This window comes from Cupressus sempervirens, chromosome 2 (genome assembly GCF_028749045.1).
Source record: "Cupressus sempervirens isolate cs-2001-9-10 chromosome 2, ASM2874904v1, whole genome shotgun sequence".
Lineage (NCBI taxonomy): Eukaryota > Viridiplantae > Streptophyta > Pinopsida > Cupressales > Cupressaceae > Cupressus > Cupressus sempervirens.
The window spans coordinates 773,990,891-774,014,756 of NC_143119.1; the positions used below are offsets into that span (position 1 = coordinate 773,990,891).

The 23,866-nt window shown below is 35.6% G+C and overlaps 1 protein-coding gene and 1 pseudogene across 2 annotated transcripts in view; one reads left to right on the plus strand and one right to left on the minus strand.

Moving 5' to 3' along the window:
- Positions 1–23,866, minus strand: part of LOC149575760 (DNA photolyase) — a 194,320-nt gene that overhangs the window by 53,395 nt on the left and 117,059 nt on the right. For both annotated transcript variants that reach the window (XM_089815549.1, XM_089815548.1), the window contains exons 8-9: positions 10,902–11,157; positions 10,644–10,756 (exon numbers count right to left, since the gene is read on the minus strand). In XM_089815549.1, coding sequence (XP_089671675.1) covers positions 10,644–10,756; positions 10,902–11,157 — 369 coding nt within the window. The remainder of the gene's footprint in view (positions 1–10,643; positions 10,757–10,901; positions 11,158–23,866) is intronic.
- On the plus strand, positions 1,570–2,235 carry LOC149575761 (F-box protein GID2 pseudogene; annotated as a pseudogene).

The following is a 23,866-nucleotide window of genomic DNA, read 5'->3' on the forward strand; positions in this document are numbered from 1 at the left end:
TTAAGCAAGCAATGATAACAATGCGTAGGATGTTGGAATGCAGCCTAACAATCCTTCTACACAATCTGTGAATGCTGAAGGTTCGCATGATGTGTATCCCAGTGGTGGAGGTATACATTTGCTATTAAATTTTTTATATGTAATTGCAATTGGTGTTTGGATTAACGTAACATTTTGTATAGCAGCTATAGAGGATCGAGGCGTCGATGTTCATGAGCGTGTTGACGTTGAGTCCAGACAAAATGATGTGGTTAAATCAAGTAAAGAGCGCCACAGTTATGTTATTTAAAATAATTAAATACTTGTAACAATTATAATAAATTATTTTTAATTTAACTCTTTTATTTCTTATTGCAGAGGACCCCCCTTTGCAACAGCATAGGAATTTGAGATCATCAAGAATAGAGAAAAGAACTGATGAGGGGGGAATTGATGATGACACTGATGCTCCTCTTAGAGCTTACATAGAAAAAAGAAATAGAAAGAAAAAAAAGAAATGATTGTCATCTACATACCTTAATTGATAATGACTGAATTTCATGTCTCAATGAATTTAATTATGTGCTAATGAATGTTCATGAATTATGTGTTAATGCAAAATATTGATGAATGTTGCATGTTTATGAATCTAATGTGTTAATGAATGTTATCATGTGATATTGATTGAATGTTACATTTTATTAATGGTTGAAAGAATGAATGAATGTTAGATGTTAACGGGGAATGTAGAGTGATGTTAAGGGGAGGGGGTGGCGCCAAATGAGCTTCCACCTTCACGTGGTTGGCCCTGTTTAGTAGAGAATATTAAACTATTCTCGAAACAAAGTGAAGCTCAATAAGATGTAAGTGAAGCTCAACTTGGTACAAGTAGGGAGTCAATATGATGTAAGGGGTCATTTGAAGTCCTAGGGTGTCCTAGGAAGAGTTATGGGTGGATGGTAGTGTTTACATGATGTAATAGGCTATTAAAGCCCCTAAATGATGTAAAGTGCACTCAAAGTGCAAGATCCGTTATTTCCCGCTCCTTCCCCAATATCAAATGCTTTAATTTTGATCTCCCTGAAGTCATCTTGGAGGCTCCCAGTTACGACGGTACTTGCTTTAAACACAATGTTTGAACTCGTTTTCTGTCTCTTCACAGATTTTGGGTAAAAAAATCCTCACTGGTTGTTTATGATCTGATTGTGGTATAGGTGTGCAACACATTGCGGGCGACATGTTTGTCAGAGTTCCAAAGGCAGACGCTATATTTATGAAGGTAAAGTCTCTAAATGATTATCAATCACTTTCAGGATCTGATTTAAATTAGGAACCCATCTTCTTCATCGTCTGCGCCTTTTTTATTAGAAATTTTCCTTCTGGTAGTGCTCTGCTCCATTTCATAACTTTACCTTTTTCTGAAGCTGTGCTCTCTGGTCTCCATGTCTATCTCTATGTTTCTGCCTAAATTTAGAGACCCGGATCCCTGTCCGATGCTTATTTATGAAACTATCCAACTTGTTTTTTAAGGTACAAGGTCTATTTATTTGTAGATACACATTCATTTGTCCTGTTCTATCTGGAAGGGCAATGGGATTGGCAATAAGAAGACCCAGTAAGTGTAAAATCAATTATCATCATCATAGTTATAAGCCCAACGGAGACTTGGAGGCGCCATTGTTTCACAAAACATCTGAAAAGATGCAATCTCAAGATCAGTGTGAGAACTTATCGAGGGATCAAATGGAGCAGTTTCTTTTAGATGGGGATTTGTTATCCGAAGTGATGAAATACATGGATGCAAGAACATTGGCAACAGCCTCATGTGTTAATAGGATATGGCATAAAGCTGCACAAGATGACAAGTTGTGGGAAAACATATGTCTCAAGCATCGGGCTAACACTGGTTGTGGAAGCCATCAACTAAGATTTGTTGTTTTGGCTCTTGGTGGATTTCGGAAACTATATTCTCTTTCCCTTTGGCCTATGCTTAATCCATCTGCTTCTTCTTCTTCTTCTTCGCCATGTCCATTGCCTTCTCAAGCCTTGTCTCCCTTCTTATCAAAGCCTGGTCTGAATAAAAAGCACAGTGCAAAGACTCAATCTTGGGGTAAGGATGAGATTCATCTTTCTCTTTCTCTTTTCTCTATCCATTGCTATGAGAAAATGAGTAGTCCTCCTATGCAAAACGTGTCCTCAGCCCAATCTCAATCTTCCAAGCATCCCATATTTGAAGATGCAATCAGGCCCAAATAGGTATAAATCCATCTAGCCCCACAATAGATATTGCTGGTATTTCAGTTTTGTGTGTATTAAATTTCCGTGAAGACCAAAGTTTGTATCTTTTCATTCCTAATTTGATCATGGACTTGTAAGTAAACATCAGAACCAGACAAACCTTATCGTTTTCATGTTAGATGTAAATATATAGCTAGTTTGATGCCCATACGTCTTACACTGCCTGGTCAGAAGGAGCACTCGTGTGCAGCCTTGAAACCCTTCCAGGTGGCTGATAAGAAGGTAAAATTTCCAGATTTGATTTGTTTAGAGTGTTCCGTGATTGGTCATAGCTATTGATAAACTTCTTAACATGGGTATGATGCTTATGGTGCTCTGTTTCAAGAATGAATCTTGTCATCTAAAGTAACAGATTGTTACCCATTATGGACTACTCATGGATTTCTCTTTTAATTTAGGGTTCATAATTACTTCAAGACCAATTGCGAAATCTATGTTCAGCAGATGTAAACAAAGATCAAGTAACCGGGCTGGATTTTGTTTACTTTATAGCTAACGCTGTGTTGATGCAAAGTTGTGAGTCAATTACAAGGTGTCATGGGGATCATCTCAGGTTGGGTACTAGGCTTTCTTCTTGCGCCTATGTCAGGGTTGTGGCCTAATTCCTCTTGTATACAACCAGACTCTAGCAAACAAGGCAATAAAGGCCAGATTGAGAACAGGAAGTATATTGTAAAGTCTGCCTTATTAATATAAATCTTTAGTATCATGGTTGTTTCTGTAAACCCATTCTTGCCTGTCCTGAGGGAGGTTGCCATAGATCTACTGGTATATATTATACTTTTTGTTGGTAATGTTCAACTAACAACAAATTTAAAATGGAAAAACTTTCTGGCTAGTTCCCTAGACTTTGGATCTATATGCTACTAGAACTTTAAGTACACAACTCTCCATTCAAATTCTCAATCGGCAGGAACTAGACGCTATGCGTCCTTGTTGTCTTTCGACTTAGTGAATATCATTGTGGTTTCACTTTCAGAGATCAGAAAACATCTATTTTTTGTTTCATTAGTATTCTTTGTAGCATGCAACAGTGATTTATGTCAACTGATGCAGTTCCAGAGAACGGAGGTGAAACTACAAAGTTGGAGGTATATGACTGTAAAGGAGATGGAGGAATAGCATTAGCTATGTACAATACTGATGAGGTATGTAGTCCTCTCTTTTATGACAAATATAATTTCCTGTTCTAATTCTAATTGAGCAAATCTCAAATATTCAATTATGATTAATTATTTCTGTGTAGTCTATTCGTACATTTGCTAATGCATCAATGGCAACAACTTATGAGAAGAAATGGCCACTTTACCTGAGTACTAAAAACACAATTTTAAAAAAATATGATGGAAGGTATGTTTTCAAATCAATACAAGGATTGATGATCTTATTTTTACCTTTTTCTCTAACATACCTTACTTCCCATGTTATCATTCTTTATGATTCTCTAGCTTAAGGATCCTCATATTCTCGGAGATTCTTCTTATATGTGACTTAAATTGGTAGGTTTAAAGATATCTTCCAAGAGGTATATGAGGCCAGTTGGAAAGCTAAATATGACACAGCAGGAATCTGTTTGGTTTTGTTTCTTGGCACAATAATATGAAGATTGCAATGTTGATTATCTTGATTCTGTCGGGCACACAATAACTTCTTTCAATGATTGATTCATGAACAGGTATGAGCATAGGCTTATTGATCAAACCAGCAACTTAATTCACACTACTATTCATCTTTGTAACATTTTAAAACAAAATCAGGGATCTTTGGATAGTGATCTATACTATTACAATAGATTTAGTGTTTGAATAATGTTACTTTAAGCCACTGTATCATCAAATTTACGATCCCTCAAAGTGACCAGTGATTTGATGATAGGCTATTTGGAAGAAATGTCAAACTTATTTGCATTTCTGGTAATGGAGTCTTTGATAATAGCTAAGTGACTTTTGTATGTTTAGTCTTTGAGTTGTTCCTTTCCTATCACATCTTATGCATGCCCTGGATTTCTACACAATTTATGAACAACCTTGCTAATGACATTTCATGAAGTTCACATTTCACATTGCAAGTTTTTTCAGTAATTGTCACAAATCTTTAAGTTGTGGATGTCTAGGTTAGTCCCTAGAATCTAGTTATGAAGTTGTATTTGTGAGAGGCACATCTGTGAAGGAAAATCAGCTTTCTGATTTTTAATTTATCATTTATGAAATTGATCAATTTGTTGTTGTTAATAACTTTTGTGGATAAAGAAGGGATTAATGGAAGCCTGATGGTCTACATCATCATCTATTATGGCACAGGTTGGGACCAAGAACTTCTGGGAATGTGCGTTGGAGAGAAACGCAAATTGAAGATACCTTCCAAATTGGGTTATGGAGATCATGGATCTCCTCCCAAGATCCCAGGTATGAAGTTAGTTGCATGTTTAGTCAGATTTTGATGGCAACACTTTTATATAATCTTGATATAGAATATAAGCTTCCCATATTTTTTCTAATAGCAGATCATTGTACTTCCAACTCATACTTCATAGCAAGAGATTTGTGAAATGCAAAAACTGATCAAGATGCAAGAATACCTGTTTAGTTTACAATTGCTATTGCTGTTGAATTTTGTGTGCAAATATCAATAGCTAACGATACCAAGCCTCCACAATCCATTATAGATGTTCAAAACTTGATTTTGGATTCAATTGTGGTTCAAATTTTTTTTTATTGAATCCAGAACTAGATTTTAACAAATATTAATTTTGTTTTACTACACATACACACAATGGGCAAGAGTAACCGTTTATTTTTGTAGGATTTACAATTTGTGTTGCTGTTGAGTTTCGTGCATAAATATAAATAGTGACTTTGATATATATATAATTACACACATACAAATTGTGAGACACAAAAACTTATAAAGATGCAACAACTACTGAAGCTAGGTATGAAGAATATGACACTGATATATTTTTTACTAAGGAATTAGATGTTGTGAATTCCAAATATGTCACTGCCTAGACTTTCTAAATGTTTTCTTTTGTACCTAGTTCCAATAACTCAATGTAACATCAAAATCTCTAGTCATTTTGACACAGGTTTTACTGTACTCCTGTACAATAAAAGTGGTCAGGCTGGGCAATAGCTTTGTGGCTTTGACCAAAATCTACATGATAGTGTATCCACTAACTTCTTTCAGATCTGACAAGCATTCATCCTAAGAATGATCTAGATTCACTTCCAGTATCTTCTCTGTGTTTAATTGCTTTTACTGCTTTTACAGCAGGGCAAAACTAGATGAAAATCCAAGACTACTTGAATTTTCAGAGAAGCTAGAAGCTGCCTGTGTAGGAACTGTTGAGACAGGGAAAATGACAAAAGATTATTTAGGATATTTATAAGGCATGGCAGAATATCTTTTATTTTGTTTGGACTAATACAATAATATTTGACATTTTGAAGTGTCTGTTTGTATTTTTTTATTATAAATATAGGATGCATACATCTCCTTGTAAAAGCTGATGATAGAGATGAAATTGATTAAGAAATAAGTCATAAAGGGCTTCATTTGAAGCATCATGAGCAAATGCTCATAGTTTCGTGACTGAATGCTTCGTTGAAGTCTTTGTTTTAGTTTTTCTTTAATTCAAGATATAAACATCTCGTTGTGAAAGCCGATGGTAGAGAGAAAAATAATTAAGAAGCAAGTCATAATCAGCTGCATTTGAAGCATCGTGATCAAATGCTCATAGCTTTGTGACTAAATGCAACAATAGGTTCTATGTTTTGTTGCTAAGAAAAACAATCATTTATCACTTTGTATGTGCTTCCATGTAATATATTAATAATATCTTTTATCGGTGTGCTTTTGTAGTATCTGTCAAACTATTGATGCTACTCACAAACCGAGTAAAACAGAGGAACACTGTGAAATGTTTAATCTAGGAAATGTTTGTGAGGTATGTAACAAACTAGGAACTATGATGGTCATTTAATTTTTCCCAGAGAGAAGCACTTGCCACGGGCCATATTAGCAGCCAAGGATTTAGTTCTGAGTAAATGGTTACACAAAGTTAGAGTGTTATTTAAATTTAATTAGATATAAATTAATATTCTTAGCATTCAAAATTCCAACTGTCAGTTTAGTTCATTCCTGACGGTGATCTGTTGGTGATAATTCAGTTCAAAAGGTAATTAATGGAAGACCCAGTTTGCTTGCTCTCGCTTCGACCCATTTGTTATTAACCTGAACAAAGCAATCATGGTAAGGAATGTGAAGAAATCCTCCAACTGAGGTAATATTGTCCTCCAAGAAGCTACCCATTTCTTCTCTAATGATCTCTTCTGCTTTTGGACAAGAGCTTTTATAGAATCCATATTAAAGGCCTGAAACTGGTTCAGGCTTCGGGTAACATACATTAACGAATATGAGACATATAATAATTGAGAACAATGATTTGCAGGTCTCTAATGGTGTCATATTTGGGGAAGCTTAATGGTGCACGAATTTATTTTTTGTTTTACTTCTTTCACCATCGCAATTGCGACGGAAATTGCAATGGGGTTGTCGTCGCATCTACAGCAACCCCATCGCAATTGGCATCAGTAACCCCAGAAATTGCGACGGCAAACAGGGATTTTGATTTCACAATAAGGTGGCTGCATAGCGACGGATAGGCGTCGCAATTGCGACGGAAAACAGGGATTTTGGTTTGGCACCAAGGTGGTTGCAAAGTGACGGATAGGTGTCGCAAATGCGACGGCAAGGGGTAGACGTCGTAAATTGCAACTAAATAACTACGACGTCTATGTCTGTCACAGTGGCGACACATTGCTGTCGTAATTGCGACACATAGCCGTCGCAAATCAATGCCAAATCTATTAGTGTTGGATGCGCCAACCAAAATCACCATGTATCCAAAAAATTAGATCAGCGGATAGCTAACTGCACTAAGGGATCATCAGCTAATTGCATGTATAATATAACTGATGGATAGGATCACATATATAATGCAAAAAGCTCTGAACTTTTTGGGATTGGAACCCTGTTGAATAAAGCATAAGCATTCTTTTTGGACCTTCATTTGGTTGGAAGGGACTGATCGAGCCCAAATTTTTGCAAAAAATTGGGCCTCCATTTGTGAAGTAATATTGAAATCTTGATGAAGTCTTGTCACTTATTAGAGTGATGGAAAGATGATAATATTAAGATGGAGTCGAACTTACATATTGCTGAGAAGACAATGCCAATTTATTATGAGAGGAAAACCTCTGAACACTTATCCATTAATAAATAATTCTGGAATAAGATATTACTATATTGCCTATTGTTTCCCATAGCAAAGTCATTGGGTATGGCAGGTTATATACATATTACAAATTAAAGGAATAGGCTTTTTTAAGGTTCTATTTTCAGATAATGGATAAAAGGTCATTCCACACCTGTCAAGTGTTGAGTAGAGAGAAAAACAAGAGAGGAACATAGGAACAAGTGTTCTAGAGGCCAAGCCACACACTATTTTATACTACAGCAAAGCAGATGAAAAGAAGGCAAAAGCCACATTTCAGAATAATATACTCACGTATACGTGCTACAGAGAGTGCTTAACCATGTGGAACAAGAACAAGCATATTTTGTTGAACTCAATGATTTTGTTGCACATAAAATGGAAGAAGCGTCAGACTTTAAAAATGGGAATGATTGTCATCATTCAGTATGACAAGATGTCTTCTTTGCAAAAGCCTAGATAATTGTTTCATGGTGATAAGATTTCAGTGATATCCTCTATGCACTCACTCACGATGTATTTCCAAGATGTTTTCTTTGCAAAAGCCTAGATAATTGTTTCGTGGTGATAAGATTTCAGTGATATCCTCTATGCACTCACTCACGATGTATTTCAAGTATGAAAAAGTATTGCATCATCTTGTATATTGCTTTAAGAAACACAAGAGCATCAAAATAATAGCTTTTACACAGTTGCAGCACCTTTGTATGGTCACGATGAAGTTAATTGTTTGGTGGCATTACCAAATGTTTGGTATCAAGTAAAAATTCTTGAAGTCTATTTTTCCTCCAAAAGAGGCTACAAGAGTTTTTACGTTATCTTTTTCTAGTTGTTAATCCAAGTCTTGCTTAGAAAAATCTGGGTCTAATTATGTTGTGTCTTTGTCGCAGGTATGCAATGAAGAGGAGGCACACAGAAGTGTTACCTATAGTATTCTTTCAATTCAGATTTCACTTCTAAACCTCATGAAGGAATTATCCTGTGTGGAGAAGATCGCTCTAGAATAAAGTGGAGAACATCCTATTCGAAGATTATATGAGAACTCAAGAACGACCAATGTCTTTGTATGAAAACTGGAACACAATTATTCTGTGACAGGAATCTATGCATAGAAGAAAGGAAGGAAGAGTCCTCACAGATATGGGGCATGGGAATTTGATTTGTTCCTCCATCGGCTAAACTACATCGGTTAAGCTATTAAAATTAAGTTTGGTCATAATTTAAAGAGCAGGAAACATTAATCACTAAGTCAGAAATTATACTAAAGTAGTGTATGGTTAGCATTTTGTTATGAAAGGAAGCGATGCCCAGAAAGGCAACTGACACCTCTCTGTGTATTATAAATATAGATGTAAAATCAAACAACAATTCATATCCATATACAAATTTTTACATACCCAAGTCATATATGTTCTATGATATATTTTATTTTTTCATTGGTAAAGAAATGAAGTTTTGAACTAAGTCCATGGATTGTGGATTATTGAATATATTCATATGCCATTCTCGAGTCAAACTGTATTGGATGGATCATCCGTATGGAGTGTCTCCAGTGTAATTTTATTTTTGGCATGCTCAGTGAGAAATATTTATTTTATTTGCATGAAGCCTTAGAGTTAAAATATTATATAGTTTCATCCTTTATAATTATTATTTTAATTTTATAAATAATTTATATGATAGATAAGTGGACAAGATCAATTATAGCAATTTAAAATCGAACATCATAAATATTATGAAACATTTAATTTATTCCAAATCTATGTCTAGTTTGTCTCTGAACCACATGAGTTAAAATACATTCTAGACTATTTTAAAATTGCGTCCATATATCTAACCTGCCGCATCTTGATTACTAAATTGTTTATAGTTGATGTGTGTAGAATTTTATGAAGTTGTATGTTTTAAACTTATAATACTGACTCTATCACCCTTCGATATTGGTCTTTATATTTTTCATAACTCGCAATCCATACGTTGCCAATTATTTCATATCTTTTCTTTGAAGAATGAATATATTCATTTGTTGCAATCATCTATAATAATTAATTTTATTTAAAACATTCATATATTCATTATTCCTAATTTGTAATTTGCAAGTTAAAATCTTTTTATAATTCTTGCCATTCGGAAAAATTTCGTTGCATTTGTATTCTAACCAATCTATCCTGGGCTTAAGTGTTTTGTTCAGGAGCAGGTACACCCACCTTGGTTTTGTAGAGCCAGAAGCGCAAGGGATTTGGATCGCATCAATCAGTCCCGTCAAGTTGGCCATAACCAGTTGGATATCCCAACATTGAGTTGACAAGACTCGTAGGATTCCAATCTACGGTTTTGGGAACCAACAGGGACATTTGTTACTAGAAATTTCAGTGATAAAGGACTATTGGAGGGGGCTGTGCAAAACTATGAGGCTTGCACTCTTTTTTGGAAATCAGGATCTGATATTAAGAGAAGAATTATTATCTAAAACAATAAGTGACTAATCCCTTCCTGATAGAATTAGAAAAGCAAATTATATCTAGAATAGTGGACTTCTAAAAAGAAGCCTCTTTGAAGATAGGAGTAGTATTTAAAATCCTGTCTTCTAGGCTTCTAGAATTGGTTGCAAATAGCAATAGACTTGTATGATGAAATCTCTATATAATTATTTTGCTCCTTGTAATCTCAGAAGATTGACCAAAAAATGATAACTTTCCAAGTAGGGGTTTGTGTGTGTGTTGATGAATTGATCTAGAGTTGAGATTTGTGCACTATTGACAAAACAATTGCATTTGAAGTTCAAACAGAATAACTGCAAACCTACTTTGATGTTTATGGTTGACATAATTGTACTGTAGTTCACAGTCCAGAAAGTTCATAATCATTAAAAATCTGATGCCAAAGCCAAATCACTGGATTGTAGTTTTGTAAGGATAAAAATATATGCTGTATAGTCCTACAGAAATCTCTTCAGTCTTACTCTTCACTATTACTTGAAGATGAAAATTGGAGAACTTAAACAATCAAGTTCATTTCTTAGAATGTAGATCAGTAAAGACTTCATTGTATGAACCAAATTCAAATATCCAGCAGAAACTTCTAGTCTTACCTTCAAATATGCTACAGATAAGTAGTTTGGAACCACTTTACCAGCTGGGTTAGAGAGAACTAGTGATTTCACTAAGGATGGAGAGACTTGAGCGACAAAACTAGCCACATATCCTGTGTCATGAAACATTCTGTAAGATCATACATCAAAACTTCAAACGTTCATAGCTAAATTTATGATAAGGTTTTTTGGTCAAATCAGTTAAGAATTATCAAGTTTGGAAGATGCCACAACAAGAAAACATAAGTCAAAGAGTACCTCCAAATGAGTTGCCTACAATGTGAGTTGGTTCACCAACAACATTCACAATAAAATCTCTCAAAAGTTCAGCCCATAAAAGCTCTGTATATACAACGTTTGGCTTTTCTGATCTCCCAAATCCTAATAGTGTAATAGCCCATACTTTATAACCATTACTGGCAAGAGAAATTATATTATCACGGTAGTGCTCCCAAAATGCACCAAAACCATGCACAAGAGTAAGAGCAGGACCTTCCTTCCCAGCAGCTGCATACTGAAAAGCAAACAAATTAAAAATATTAGTGATGCTACAGAACCATCTTGTTCTACCTATGATTGAAACATTTTTAATGACAGATACATATAAGACTAAGCTCTCCTATCATCCTTTATGTGCATCACCTGACTTTTTTGTTCATGGTAAATCTAGTATATTTCTGCACTTTGTATGGCTTTTGATCTGTTTGCAAATTTCAGGTTTCTTGACATTTGCTTCTACTGGGATTTTATGCTAGAGCCCCTGCTTGCATTGCCTCTGAAATAAGTGTTTGATCCTACCACAATCTTGCAACCGATCTGGGTATTCCATTTTGTATTCATACTGGCTTGGTTATTGTGGTTCTCTATATCCTTACAATGGATAATAAATCTTCACATACGGTGTCAAATTGGCACCTCCATCCATTAATTTCCTATGGGGAAACAATGGACCTACAACTCAAATGTCATGAGTTGGCTTGACTAGGCAAGTTCATGGATACTTGGTCCTCTTATAAATCACACGCTAATTGAGTTGATTTAGAATGAAGACCACTGATTGAAGTAGACATCAACATTTCACTAGGTGAAAGATTTCTTCATTGTAGGTAGGAAAGGCGCAAAAGGAGACAGGAGAAAGCAGAAAAACATGCCACAAGTAAACTCAAGCTATGTTGCACTTCTTTAAGTTGTGACACTAAAAGAAAATTACAAAAAAGAAGTGTCAGTTGACTGATAAAAGCATGACTACCATAATTTACTAAAATAAAAAGTGGAGATGAACTTTTTTAGTGGCTGTGTAATCTTAAAAGCATTATTTCAATGGCCATTAAATGAGAAAACAAGAACCTGCAAGTAGGAAAAAAATGAAAGGGGGTGTCATGCTTTTTTCCTAGAAAACCATTTCAAAAGAATGATTTAAGTGAAAATTAAGTAAAATATGACCAGTAAAGTTTGATTTTGAAACATAAAGAAAGCACATTTGTTATCACATTGTCATTAGAGAAGATTTCCCCCTAATGGCATATCACCTAAAGACAGTTTCAGAGCCTATCGTGGGTGCTTGAAAGAAAAATGTGTCATTTCATGGCTGTTCGGTGTCATAGGTTACCTGTTCTAAGGAGAAATCGGGTTTGAAATAGATAAAAGCCTGCTTTGTCATGTCCCCAATTTCTGCCCTTCCTTAGTGACAAGTTACAACATTTCTAGCAAGGTTGATCTATTATCTGGTTCCCATAGGCCAACAAAGCGTAGAGGGAACCAACCCAGGGGCTTTGAGAGTCATGCATGAGCTTCCCAAGTAGTTTGGAGCAATAGACAATAGTTTCCTACAATTTAGGAGGGAATCCTAATTTGTAGGGATTGACTAGGAGTGGTCTAGGAAGCATTTGGAGACCTCGGCGAACGTTTTGGAAATTTAGAGTGCATTTCCTATTTTTTAGGAGGCATTCCTATTTTTTAGGAGGAACTCCTAGTTCAGTGACAGTTCTCTCAGAGGTGCACACAGTAGGGGAGAGTCATTGGGATTCAATTTTGGTTGATTGGGGTTGTCTCCTACTTTTTAGGAGCATCCCTAGATTTTAGGGATGGACTGCCAGTTGACCCATCTTGTTCGGCATCAGTCACAGACAGGTGACAAGGTCAGATTCGTGTTTGATTGGTCATTTTGGGCCTTTTGGGACCATTTGGGAAATATTTAAATATTTCCTAAGTTGGTGATTAAATAATTTAAATAAGGTTAAGTTTTAGCCATTTTGGAGTAATAAGAGGTCTTTTGGCCTCATCTGGATGCGCATCCTATGGTGTGATAGCTCGTTGGAAAGGTCTCAAAATTCTCTAAATCTTTCTCTTTGGTCTCAGGGCATTTCAGTGAATGGAATTCTATCTATGAGGAAAAAGGTCATTTTCTAGTAATATGACTACTTTAAAATAAGAAATTATAACATTTTCACTACACAACACCACTTGGAGACACTTAGGGTTCGATTTGCAATTGAGAGGGGGTTATAAGGAGATGGAAGCTTCATTCTAAGATCATCTTTGGCATATTGAAAAACTTATTTTTGTGAATTGGCTCTGAGAGAGCAATTCTTCATCTGGGACACAAACCCCAGGTTCTGGATTGGCTGGGACGTAGCCCTCAGCAGTTATTAGCATTGGATTCTTCAGACAGTGTGCGTTGCTATCAAGGATAGAGTACACCATTCTTTATTGTGGATTCAGGTTGCAAATTTATGGTTTCAGCATTACATATTGATTTTTTCAGTTGGGACGTGATTCCTTGCAATCTTACGGCTGCCATTTGCAGCAGTTTGGCATCATTGTTGGATGTAAGCTCCTTGGAACTGCATTGGATTTATTATTTGGCTTTATAAATCAGAAATTTGCCTGGTACGATTTATAGCAATTCTGATTTGGCTCTATGTTCTTATTTATTTTCAGTCTCCTCTCATGTTTATTGTTCATTATTCATTACTATTGTGAAAACTATCAAAAAACACAAAACAAAAACAAAACCTTCTCCAACTTCTGTCTATTCTCAAAGACGATCAAAGAAATCACAGGAAAATATAGTTTATTAATTTAAAAACTATAGCAGATCAACAAGGGCATCCATCAGGGATCTTTCGTGCTTCTAAGCTATTTTAAGTATTCTTTGCCTCTTTTATAGAGGGTAGGGAGTAGGGTTTCTTTTAAATACTATTTTAGCATTTTCTTAGAGCTTATAAAGAAGTGGTTTAAGCATATAAAATTTAACTAGGGTCTGTACTAGACTTATCCTACAAAGCTTTTTATTCAGCTTTGAAGAACTTTATGAAGAGCACAGAATTATATTGAGAGGGGGCCAAATCAGTATAATAACTACTTTTGCAATTTTAAACTTTAATCCAAACAATTAACTTCAAATGCTGAAATGAACAATCATGCACATGAAAATAGTAACACAAAATTGACATGGAAATCCAATGTGGGAAAAAACCATGACAAATAAATGTTTTCTTGTATCAACTGTTCATTTACAATGTTTTGCAAGCTCCAATCTACTAGAGGCTCCAACCCTTATATTTATGAGCACCAACTCACTGGAAGCTCCAACTCCCACACTTCACAAGCTCTGACCTACTAGAAGAACCAACAGACTGCTGCCTTTGTGAGCACCAACCCACTGTGCACAAACCTCTCTTCCACCTTGATAATGTTGCTCAGTCAACTAATGATGGATACTTGAATTACACAATTAATCTTCTCCATAAGCATACGGTTCTAAATTTTTCTTCAAGAACTCTGCAGTCCCTTTTATTGATGGATTTTTAAATTAAGACATACTGCACAATAATTCTGATATACATACATATATACATATATATATATATCAGATTTATTAAATCTGAATATATTTTATCTTTTATCTCAGCCTAGGTTCATACTCTTATCTCTTTATAATATTATATCTACATGTAGATTTGAAATGAACACTTACTCTTCTTTTATATTTACACACACATACACACATATACTTTATTTTATTTTTTTCTCTGTTTACTGCTGATATCTTTCCATCACTCATACCTCTTCTTCGTTCTTTAAATCTGTTCATTTCTACACAACTTTTTTTATTCAAAGTTTTTTTAACTTTTATATCTTTATTTTCCTATGAGTTGCACATTCTTGACTTGGATATGTCTCTGCAGCACTTAAACTTCTCTTAAAATTGATTGCATCCTTTCATAAAACATTATTATTTCTTTTACTAATCAGTATTCATGAATTATAACTTTTCTAATCTTAATCTTTAAATGATTTTTATTATAATCAATAACTTTATTGTATTTCTTTTAATGTTACCCTTTCATTTGACATTCTGAAAAAAACATTCATACTGAGACCACCTATATTTTTCGTTTTGCTTGATCGCCTCTACCTTTATCAGGCTTGTCTGTCTTTTTCTTCACCGTAAATTTTAAACATGATAGTCTCTGTCACTCTTGAGCTCAATGTTTTTGCACTCTGTATATTCGAACGGTGACCTCTCTGCCAATCACACTAACAGGATTACCACTGTGGACAGTTTGATACCCTTCTTTAGCTAATCGTGGAATGGTAACATGATCCTGTAATGTCTTTTCAACGTCTCTATATCTTATCGGGACTCTTTTAATCACACCTTAATACAGTTGCTGGCATGTATATGCGTGAATTCCATACTGACACGACAGGTTTCAATCTTCCATGCTGTAAATTTGGCATTGATTTATCTATGACGTGATAAGACTCTCAGTGCTATCGTGGAAAATATTTAAGGCGCCATGGCATCCTTCAGTGACTTTGATCGGCTTCGTTCCTTGCCACGTCCTTGGATTAGTTGTTGATTACACAGCCTTAGTCTGGGCGTTACTTGTTTGTATGCCAAGAGGCTTCCAATAAACACTTATTTAAGTATGCTCCTCTGTTCCATACTAATAATTGCTTTATGGTTTATTTAGTCAAACCAATCAAATCTCTCATTTATCAGTGCTTAAATGGTTGATTATTGTCTGGCCATTCGAATTTTATCTTCCATAATATTATGCAGATAAACAATATCGTCTGCTGTATTAGAGTATGGCAAGTGATTTACTTCAGACATATCAGCTTTCACGGGGAATGGTTACTGGACTTTGTTTGAACGTTATTTGCCTTCTAAATTCCCGATTACACCACTGTATCAGACCTTATCATTGTTTACTGAGTTGTTGTTGACATGTATCTCCAATGTTATTTGTCTCGTATCAGATTATTTTGTTCTGCTGGTATATTCCACATTGTCTCTAATAGTCACCACTTCCATATTTCATACCAAGATCCATTGATATTCATTTCAATGCTCATTATGTAATCTGGACTGTTATGCGATAGGGGATATTCATATCTGTTTCCTGTTCAAGTATGCCGTGTATGTTGGCTGCTTTCTCAGTGTTTTTGATTGATGTTGTTTTAGTAACAACCAACTCCATTGGCTTTAATACTTGTTGTTTTTCAGCCTATGTGCCTTTGCTTCAACATATATCATATATCTACACATATACAACTATACCACTTTTCATTTACAAGCCCTGCATCTTTTATTATTCTTTATATACTTCATATCTTTAACTGCTTTTTCAACACTTGATGTCCATTTAGTCTTATTAAATATTCCTTCTTGATTGCTCTCTTGACTTTATGACCTGTTCCAGGATACACATCATTTTCCCTTTGACATTGATGAGTCTAATACTAGCAATCTCGTTTATTCTTGACATCTCTAGCATTGCTTTGGCTTCACGCATGTTAGATCCTAATGACAATATCTCACGCCCTTCCAAGTGCCTTTGACAACAATGACAATGTTTCCATCACTTTATTGTGCTAAGATTTGAGCAGCTGATTAAAAGATCTGTTCTTAATTTATAGCTTTACATGATTTTAAGGATTGCTGTCTTGGATCTCACCTCGTGTTTCATATTTTTCATGGAATGTTCCATACAAAAGAATAATTCTACTGCAAATACTAATTCATTGATGTTATGTTTCCAATCATATTGTTATTTAGTTGTATAATAAAGAATCCATGGTGGGATAAATGCCTTTAATCTTTGTTCCTACTTTTGAGACCAAAAACAATAGTTACAGATTGTTTTCATAACCTTGACAAAAATACTCCTCAAGGAGAGAAACGGTTATACACTCAACTAAACTATCCTAAGAGTGCAAAGAGTGAGAGGAGGTCCTTGTCTACGACGGCGTGGTGGCCAAGGCACAATAGAAAGAGTACTCTTTCCTATGTTTGGTTACTAACAATATTGACATCCTTTTGTTCTTTGATTTATCTCATAATTTGTTACTTTGGCAACCATATTTCATTCGGTCTTGAACAAACTCTTAGTCCTAACCTGGTCATAGCACAGAGGTGAGCTTTCACTCTGTTACGTGAGCTCTTATACTCATTCTCATATTGGCTACAACATAGACGATAACACAAACTCAAGGAAGTTGCTCAATCATGGATGTATGCCACCAAAGAGGCAACATTGTGTCAAATTTGAATGAGCTCTCTACCTATTGCACAACTAAACCAGAACTATCAGTAATTTCGTATGAGTAACAAAACAAACAAAAAAAAACCTTACAACCCTTGCACTACATTGGCTTAAGAAAGGATGAAAAAACTATAACCCCTATATTGCATATGAAAGACTTTAAAAAGACATTCAAACTATTTTTTTTTAAAAAGGTGATATTAAAACACTTTAAAATACTAGAAAATATTTAAACAATTTTCAAAACAATAAGTGAATAGAACTCTAGGACAAAGCTAAGGCTGGAAAATACTTTTTTGGGTTCTAAATCAATCAAAAAAAAGATTCTCATCATTGAAAAGTTCTTGTTTGATGTGGGTGTACCCAAGTCCTCTTAGGTGCTGTTATCTCCAAAATCTGCACCCTAATGCATGAAGTCCTGAAACCCTCAGCAATTTTGGAGAAACAATGGATCAATCAGAGGTTGTGGGTAATCTATGACCTGATTGAACTTTCAAATTCTAGGTCGGTTCCTATCTAATATATCTGATATCTCACCTGTACTAATGAAAGATGTGAAGCTTGTATGGAAAAGGATAAAGAGGTAAACTTGAAAATGGAAGAAACATAATGTGGAAAATTAAGGTGATACACTAGAAATAAGAACGCAAATTACTGCTATATTACGTAGCACGATGAACACTTTCAATAGATAACCACTAAACACAGCTTGAAGGAAATTTAAATCCACATAAATATTTTAAGAGAAGACTAAAAGATGAATATACGAAAAGAAATAAATCACAATCCAATATATCATCTATTGTCCTGCATTTTGTCATCACAAAATGTTGGTAATAGCGCAAAAATTTTCCAAGTTAGTTTCGCGTATCTCTAAGTTTGAATTTGATATTCAATTGCTTAATGTTGATCAATCGATCAATTTCAATTCGTATATCAAATCATTTTACTAAAGACTTCCGTCAAGTCTTTTTCGTTTTTCTTTATGTCAAGCCTTTGTTTGATTTTTGAGGCTTTCATCATCATTTTCTTTGCTTTTGAGTTTGTGTTTGTTGGTTTTTAGTCCTTTGGTTTTTCTCATATCTTGCCTTTCATTTTTTCCTTCACTTCGATCTAACCTAGAGCTCAATTGGAGTTGTCAGTCAAAAGATGTGGTCGTTTTAGTGCCTCAAAAGTGAACCTTTTTGATGCAACAACATGAATTAAAAATATCATGTTATATTTTTAATTTGACTTTCACTTTTTGAAAAATATAACTTAAATTCACTTTTTGTTATATTTTTAAGTTACTTTAACTTTAAAATTTTCACTTAAAATGACTATAGTGCACTTTATGTTATAATTTTAAATTGAGTTACTTTTTGGATTTTCACTTAAAGTGACTATAGTGCACTTTATGTTATAATTTTAAATTGAGTTACTTTTTAATTTTTAATTTTTAAATCAAATGCTCATTTAAATGTTACTTTTTAAATGATATTTATGTGTTGTATTTTTAAATATAATATATAACTATTGTTTATGTCTCATTTGTAACATTTTTATGAAATTAAGTTGATTAAATGACTTTAAGTTATATAAAGTGGACCTTTTGTATGCAATTACATGTAAAATCCATCAAAAGTGAAAATTTTACATGTCACTGCATATAAAGTTCAACTTGGAATCATAAGTGGACCTTGTTGATGTCATTATATCAAAAGGCTATCAAAAGGTAAATTTTTATGTCTTTGCATTCAAAATGTGAGATGTAACTTAAAATATGCTAGTCACCCCAAAAGGTGCGATTTTGATCACTTGCACATTTTAAAACATGTCATTGCTTCAAAAAGGTCTGATTTGCCTTGTTGAAATATTTTAAAACATGCTATGCACCCAAAAGGTCTGATTTAACTAAAAGCATGTTTTAAAATGTGTATTGACCTCCAAAAAGTCTGATTTGGAAGAAATGCATGCATTTGCCTTCCAAAAACCCGATTTTGATCATTGAGGGAGATTTTTTTGGTGGATTTGCATGAGATCTTCTCCATTGAAGGCATTTTTTCTTGGCAATGAGTTTTCTTGAATCAAGAATAGATTTACTATGTTGAAAATCATTTTTGGAAGCTCTATTATAGGGCACATTTTTGAAGAAAACTCCAAATACATCCATTTTTTTATCAATGTTTTTGCATGTAGATGAATCAATTTGGTTCTATGGTGATTACATTGCATTATGATAAAAATCTCCACCTTTAAACTCCAAATCGATTTCATCTTTCTCCTTAGAGAAGAATGTTCTTCACTAAAAACGTCCCATAGCATGTGCTTTCAAAAACGTTGGATCTTGGAGCATTTTTAGCGCACATTTTGGCATCTAGCATACAAAACACTTGTTTGCTGCCCTTTCCCATTCCAATTTGCAAAGTTGGAAAAAATCTTAGCATTTTTGGAGAATTTTTCAACATTGGAGCATCTTTCTCCTTCGTTTTTGACACTTAATCTTCATGTAAGTGGACTTCTTTTTTGCTATTTAATTTGTGCTTATCTTGCTAATTTTATGCACATAATTGCTTGATGATTGCTACTTGTTGAAATCTATGCCATGGAAAGTGCATTTTTCCTTTAAAAATGAAGAATTTGTTTATTTCCATGTTTTTGGTTCTTTCCCAAGTTCCAATTTTGAATTTGTGTGCTGAAGTGCTTTGCATCTTGGCATGTTTAAGTCACTTTCCAAAGGTACGTTTTTCTTTGTGTTTTTGTGTTTTGTACTTGCTAGTCAATTTTCTCCTCTTTGGAGAAGTCACAAGTTCTTTCCCAAGAACTTGTTGTTTTACTTCATGTGAAAGCATCATCACATTCCACATTTTGTTTCCATGCCACATCTCACATCTCATTCAACAAGTGCGATTACATGTTTTTCATCTCATTCACCATCCGTACATGCATGTAATCTCATTTTCCGCTTCTATTTTTACTTATCTCACTTTTCACACTCATTCGCACGACATAATTACACTAAATGACTTATATGTAATTGCATCTAAAAGGTTTGATTTTGATTAAAAGTCACTTTTTGAAAAGTCAAAAAGATGTCATTTTCATCTTTCATGTACTTTGACTTCATCTTTTTACCAAAGATGACTATAAAGTTTGTTTTCCCTCTTTCATTTTCCATTTCCATCTCTCCATATGCATTTGCATCTCCACGAGCAAATGTATGTTTCCGCATTTTTTATGCTTTCCAATCATCCTCCATATGCACTTGCATGTAAAGTGCATCCTCCATCCCCATTTGCTTTCCATCTCATCCTTCATCCCTTGTTACATGTTGCACTTACATGTAATCCATTTTCCATGCAACAATGCCTTGAAAACCCTAAATCATGTTTGAAAATCAACAATCTTCATTTGCACGCATTCCCATGCATTCCACTTTCACACATTCTCGTTTCATTCCATCTTCCATTTTCCACCTTCTAAACACTTCACATTTCATTTTGATTCACTGCATATGCATATGATTTCTTTTTGAGATCATTTCATCGGATCTACTAAGTCTCCAATTTGTTTCCAAATCTTTGTTGTTGATCACAGATCAACTTGTATGGCAATTCCATCTGATGACGTATTTATGTTGTAGGATTTTTGTGTTGCAGTACAAGCACAAGAAATGTCCTCACCATCAAAATCCAAAGGCAAAATGAAATATCAATATGATAAAGAGTTGGCTCTGTTGTCTGGCAAAAGGGGTAGTTAGACAGTTACCGGTGTGGACACGGTTGTGTCGTTTCATTGGCACCGTTTCGGACATTATAAATATCGTGAACACTTATGTATTCTGGCATCATTATCATTGTATGAGATATCATTATTGTGTATGAAAGAACATTTGATAAATGAATAGTATTTTGCATTAACCATATGATTATTTCCTATTCACCTACAGCTGAACATTTGGCGTCGTTGCTAGTTCAAATTCGAAGTAGTATGGAAGGATGAAGATAAATGGGAATAACAGTACAAGACAATCGGAAGACGAATGACGATGGCGAAATAGAAACTTTTGAAGGAGAGCAAGAGGCAGCGCAGAACTTTCACGTTCTGTACCGTATAGGCCTTGAAACTTTCGTAAGGAGAGAAGCCGCAAAGAATGGGTTACGCCAGACAATGTATGGGATGCTATGCACGCAAACCCAACCACAAACAAATTTTTGGACCAACTTCTCGTCTGATCACACAACCCTACGTGGCACAGAAGAGACGCAGAGAGGAAGTAGAATGCGAGGAATGTCGTTAGAAGACCCTCAAGAAATTCTATGAGGAGAGAGATGCACGGCGTCAAAAAACTAAACCATGAGTTGTTGCACCGTGGTATCAAGGGCACTCAAAAATCTGTAATTGTCGCATAAGTCGACACGATGTATACAGAGTAAATAAATAAAAGAGTGTTCTATTTTGTTTTGTTTTATAATGGTATATGTCAAATGCTAAGAATAGAAATTTGAGAGAAAAAATCGACGAATTACAAACTATGCGTGGCGAAATTGAACAACAGCAAAGAATAAGACAACTCGTCAAGGAACGGATTGAGGGGCAGCGGGAGGAATCACCTAGTGTGGTAGTCATAGTGGGGTTCACAAGAACCAACGAAGGGTGCCACAGTTCGCCAGAACAACGAGGACGAAATAACAAGGAGTTGCTTGAGGAAACACAACATAGATTAGTAGTGCTTGAGGAGACAAAGGAGCAATTTTTACATTCATCACGTACACCACTATGAGAGGCAACCTGTGAAGAAGTACAAGAGGAGATGAGGTCAACAGAAGACATCAAGACAAAAGGAAGTGTCAGAGCAACATTGCATGATGGTCAAAGTAACCTGCCAAGACCAACTTCTAATAGTTTAGCGACACGATCTAGTGGTAATCAAAGCGCAAGAAGCACAATGTCTCAAAAGCAAAAACTCCCGAAGTTCACAGGCAATGAGAAGGAAGATTCCATGCGGCATTGTCATACGTGTGAAACAATATTGACTACCAACTTGGTCACGGATGCAAATGAATGGTTGAACCAGTTTCCAGCCAGCCTACTGGGAGTGGCGGTGGATTGGTTCTCTGATATGGACAAGGCAAAGATCTTCACATGGGATGATCTGAAGAAAGGATTTCAAGCACAATTTCGACTGTTCTAGGACGACAACCAAGTTGTAGCAAAAATCTACAATTGTAAACAAGGAAAGGACATTGTTCAAGCCTACAATTGAAGGCTCAAAGATCTTCTTAGCCAGATGGGTACACAACCCACGGATGAACTAAAGAAATGTTGATTTGTAGAAGGCTTTCGCAGGGCATTGAGAAGGAAAATGAAGATAGTTCCGCCCACATTATACACAGATGCATACGACCGTGCCTTAAATCTAGAAAGTGGGAGCAAAATAGCAAAGAAGAAGAAAAAGAAGAAGAGAAGTAAATTTTCATCCTCCTCCAAGAGCAATGAATCCTCTGACGAGGGAAGCAGTGCATATAGCGAGGAGGAGCCCAACAAGAAAGTACAAGCACTCCAAAAGGCTTAGAGTGGATCAGAAATGAATTCAAATCCATGATGAGAACTAGTGGCAGCATAGAGGAAGGAGAAATTTGGCGTACTAATTGCAAAGAGAAAGGTCATTCAAAGGGAGTGTGCCCCAAAAAGACAATGTGTGATCTCTATCAGGTCCTAGGTCATTCTACAAAGGAATGTCTATTCAACATGAAGACTAGAAGGCAACAAATACTGTTCACACAAGAACAACCATCCACTCTTGGCACAAACAATGAGACCCAGGGCAACAATAATGCTACATCTAGCGGCTACTGAAACAACCGCCGAGGAGGACGGAGGTGGGAATGACAACAGGAATCAAATACAATATGATTCCAAGGGAAGGCCCATAATGCAATGTCAAGCATGTAACCAATGGGACCACTTTGCCAGAGTGTCTGAAGAATGACACTCTATAGAAATTATGTCGATGGTGTAGTCCAGGGGACCACGAAGATGCTAACTACCCGAAACAAGGAAACCTCATTAACATTGACGAGGAAAAAGTTATGGTTGTCACATGCAACCAAGCTAAGCAGACCACCTATCCTGACCCCCGCACGGAGAAGCAAAGGTTGCGGGAGGCACGGGAAGACATAGAAAGGGCAATGAAGGCTACGAAGGATATGAAAAATACTATTCCTCGATGATCGGATGGAGAGAACAACTTGGTCAATCAAATTTTGCACCCATTAGAGTTCAAGACCTATTATAAGCGGTACCGCAACTAAGGATGGCATTATTGAATGCCCACGCAAACCTGTTGGAGACAAAGGAATAACCAACGATACTAGGAGGGTTGGCAATAGATCCCGTATTGCTGAAAATAAGCAACAACCGTCATCCGGCGGTGCTCGAGATAGGAATCCTTGGAACCATCTTGACGGACACCATCATGGATGGTGGGTTCGGGGTGAATGTTCTTCCGGAGGAGAAGTGGAGGAAATTGGGCAAGCCTACCCTGTGGCTGCCCACATTCAACTTACTCGGTGCTGACCAACAAGGGATAAAGCCCCTAAGGACCTTGGTGGCCGAACAAGTAACTATCGAGATGCAGCCATTTGTTCTAGATTTCATAGTAATTCCCTTGAAGAAAAAGGGATA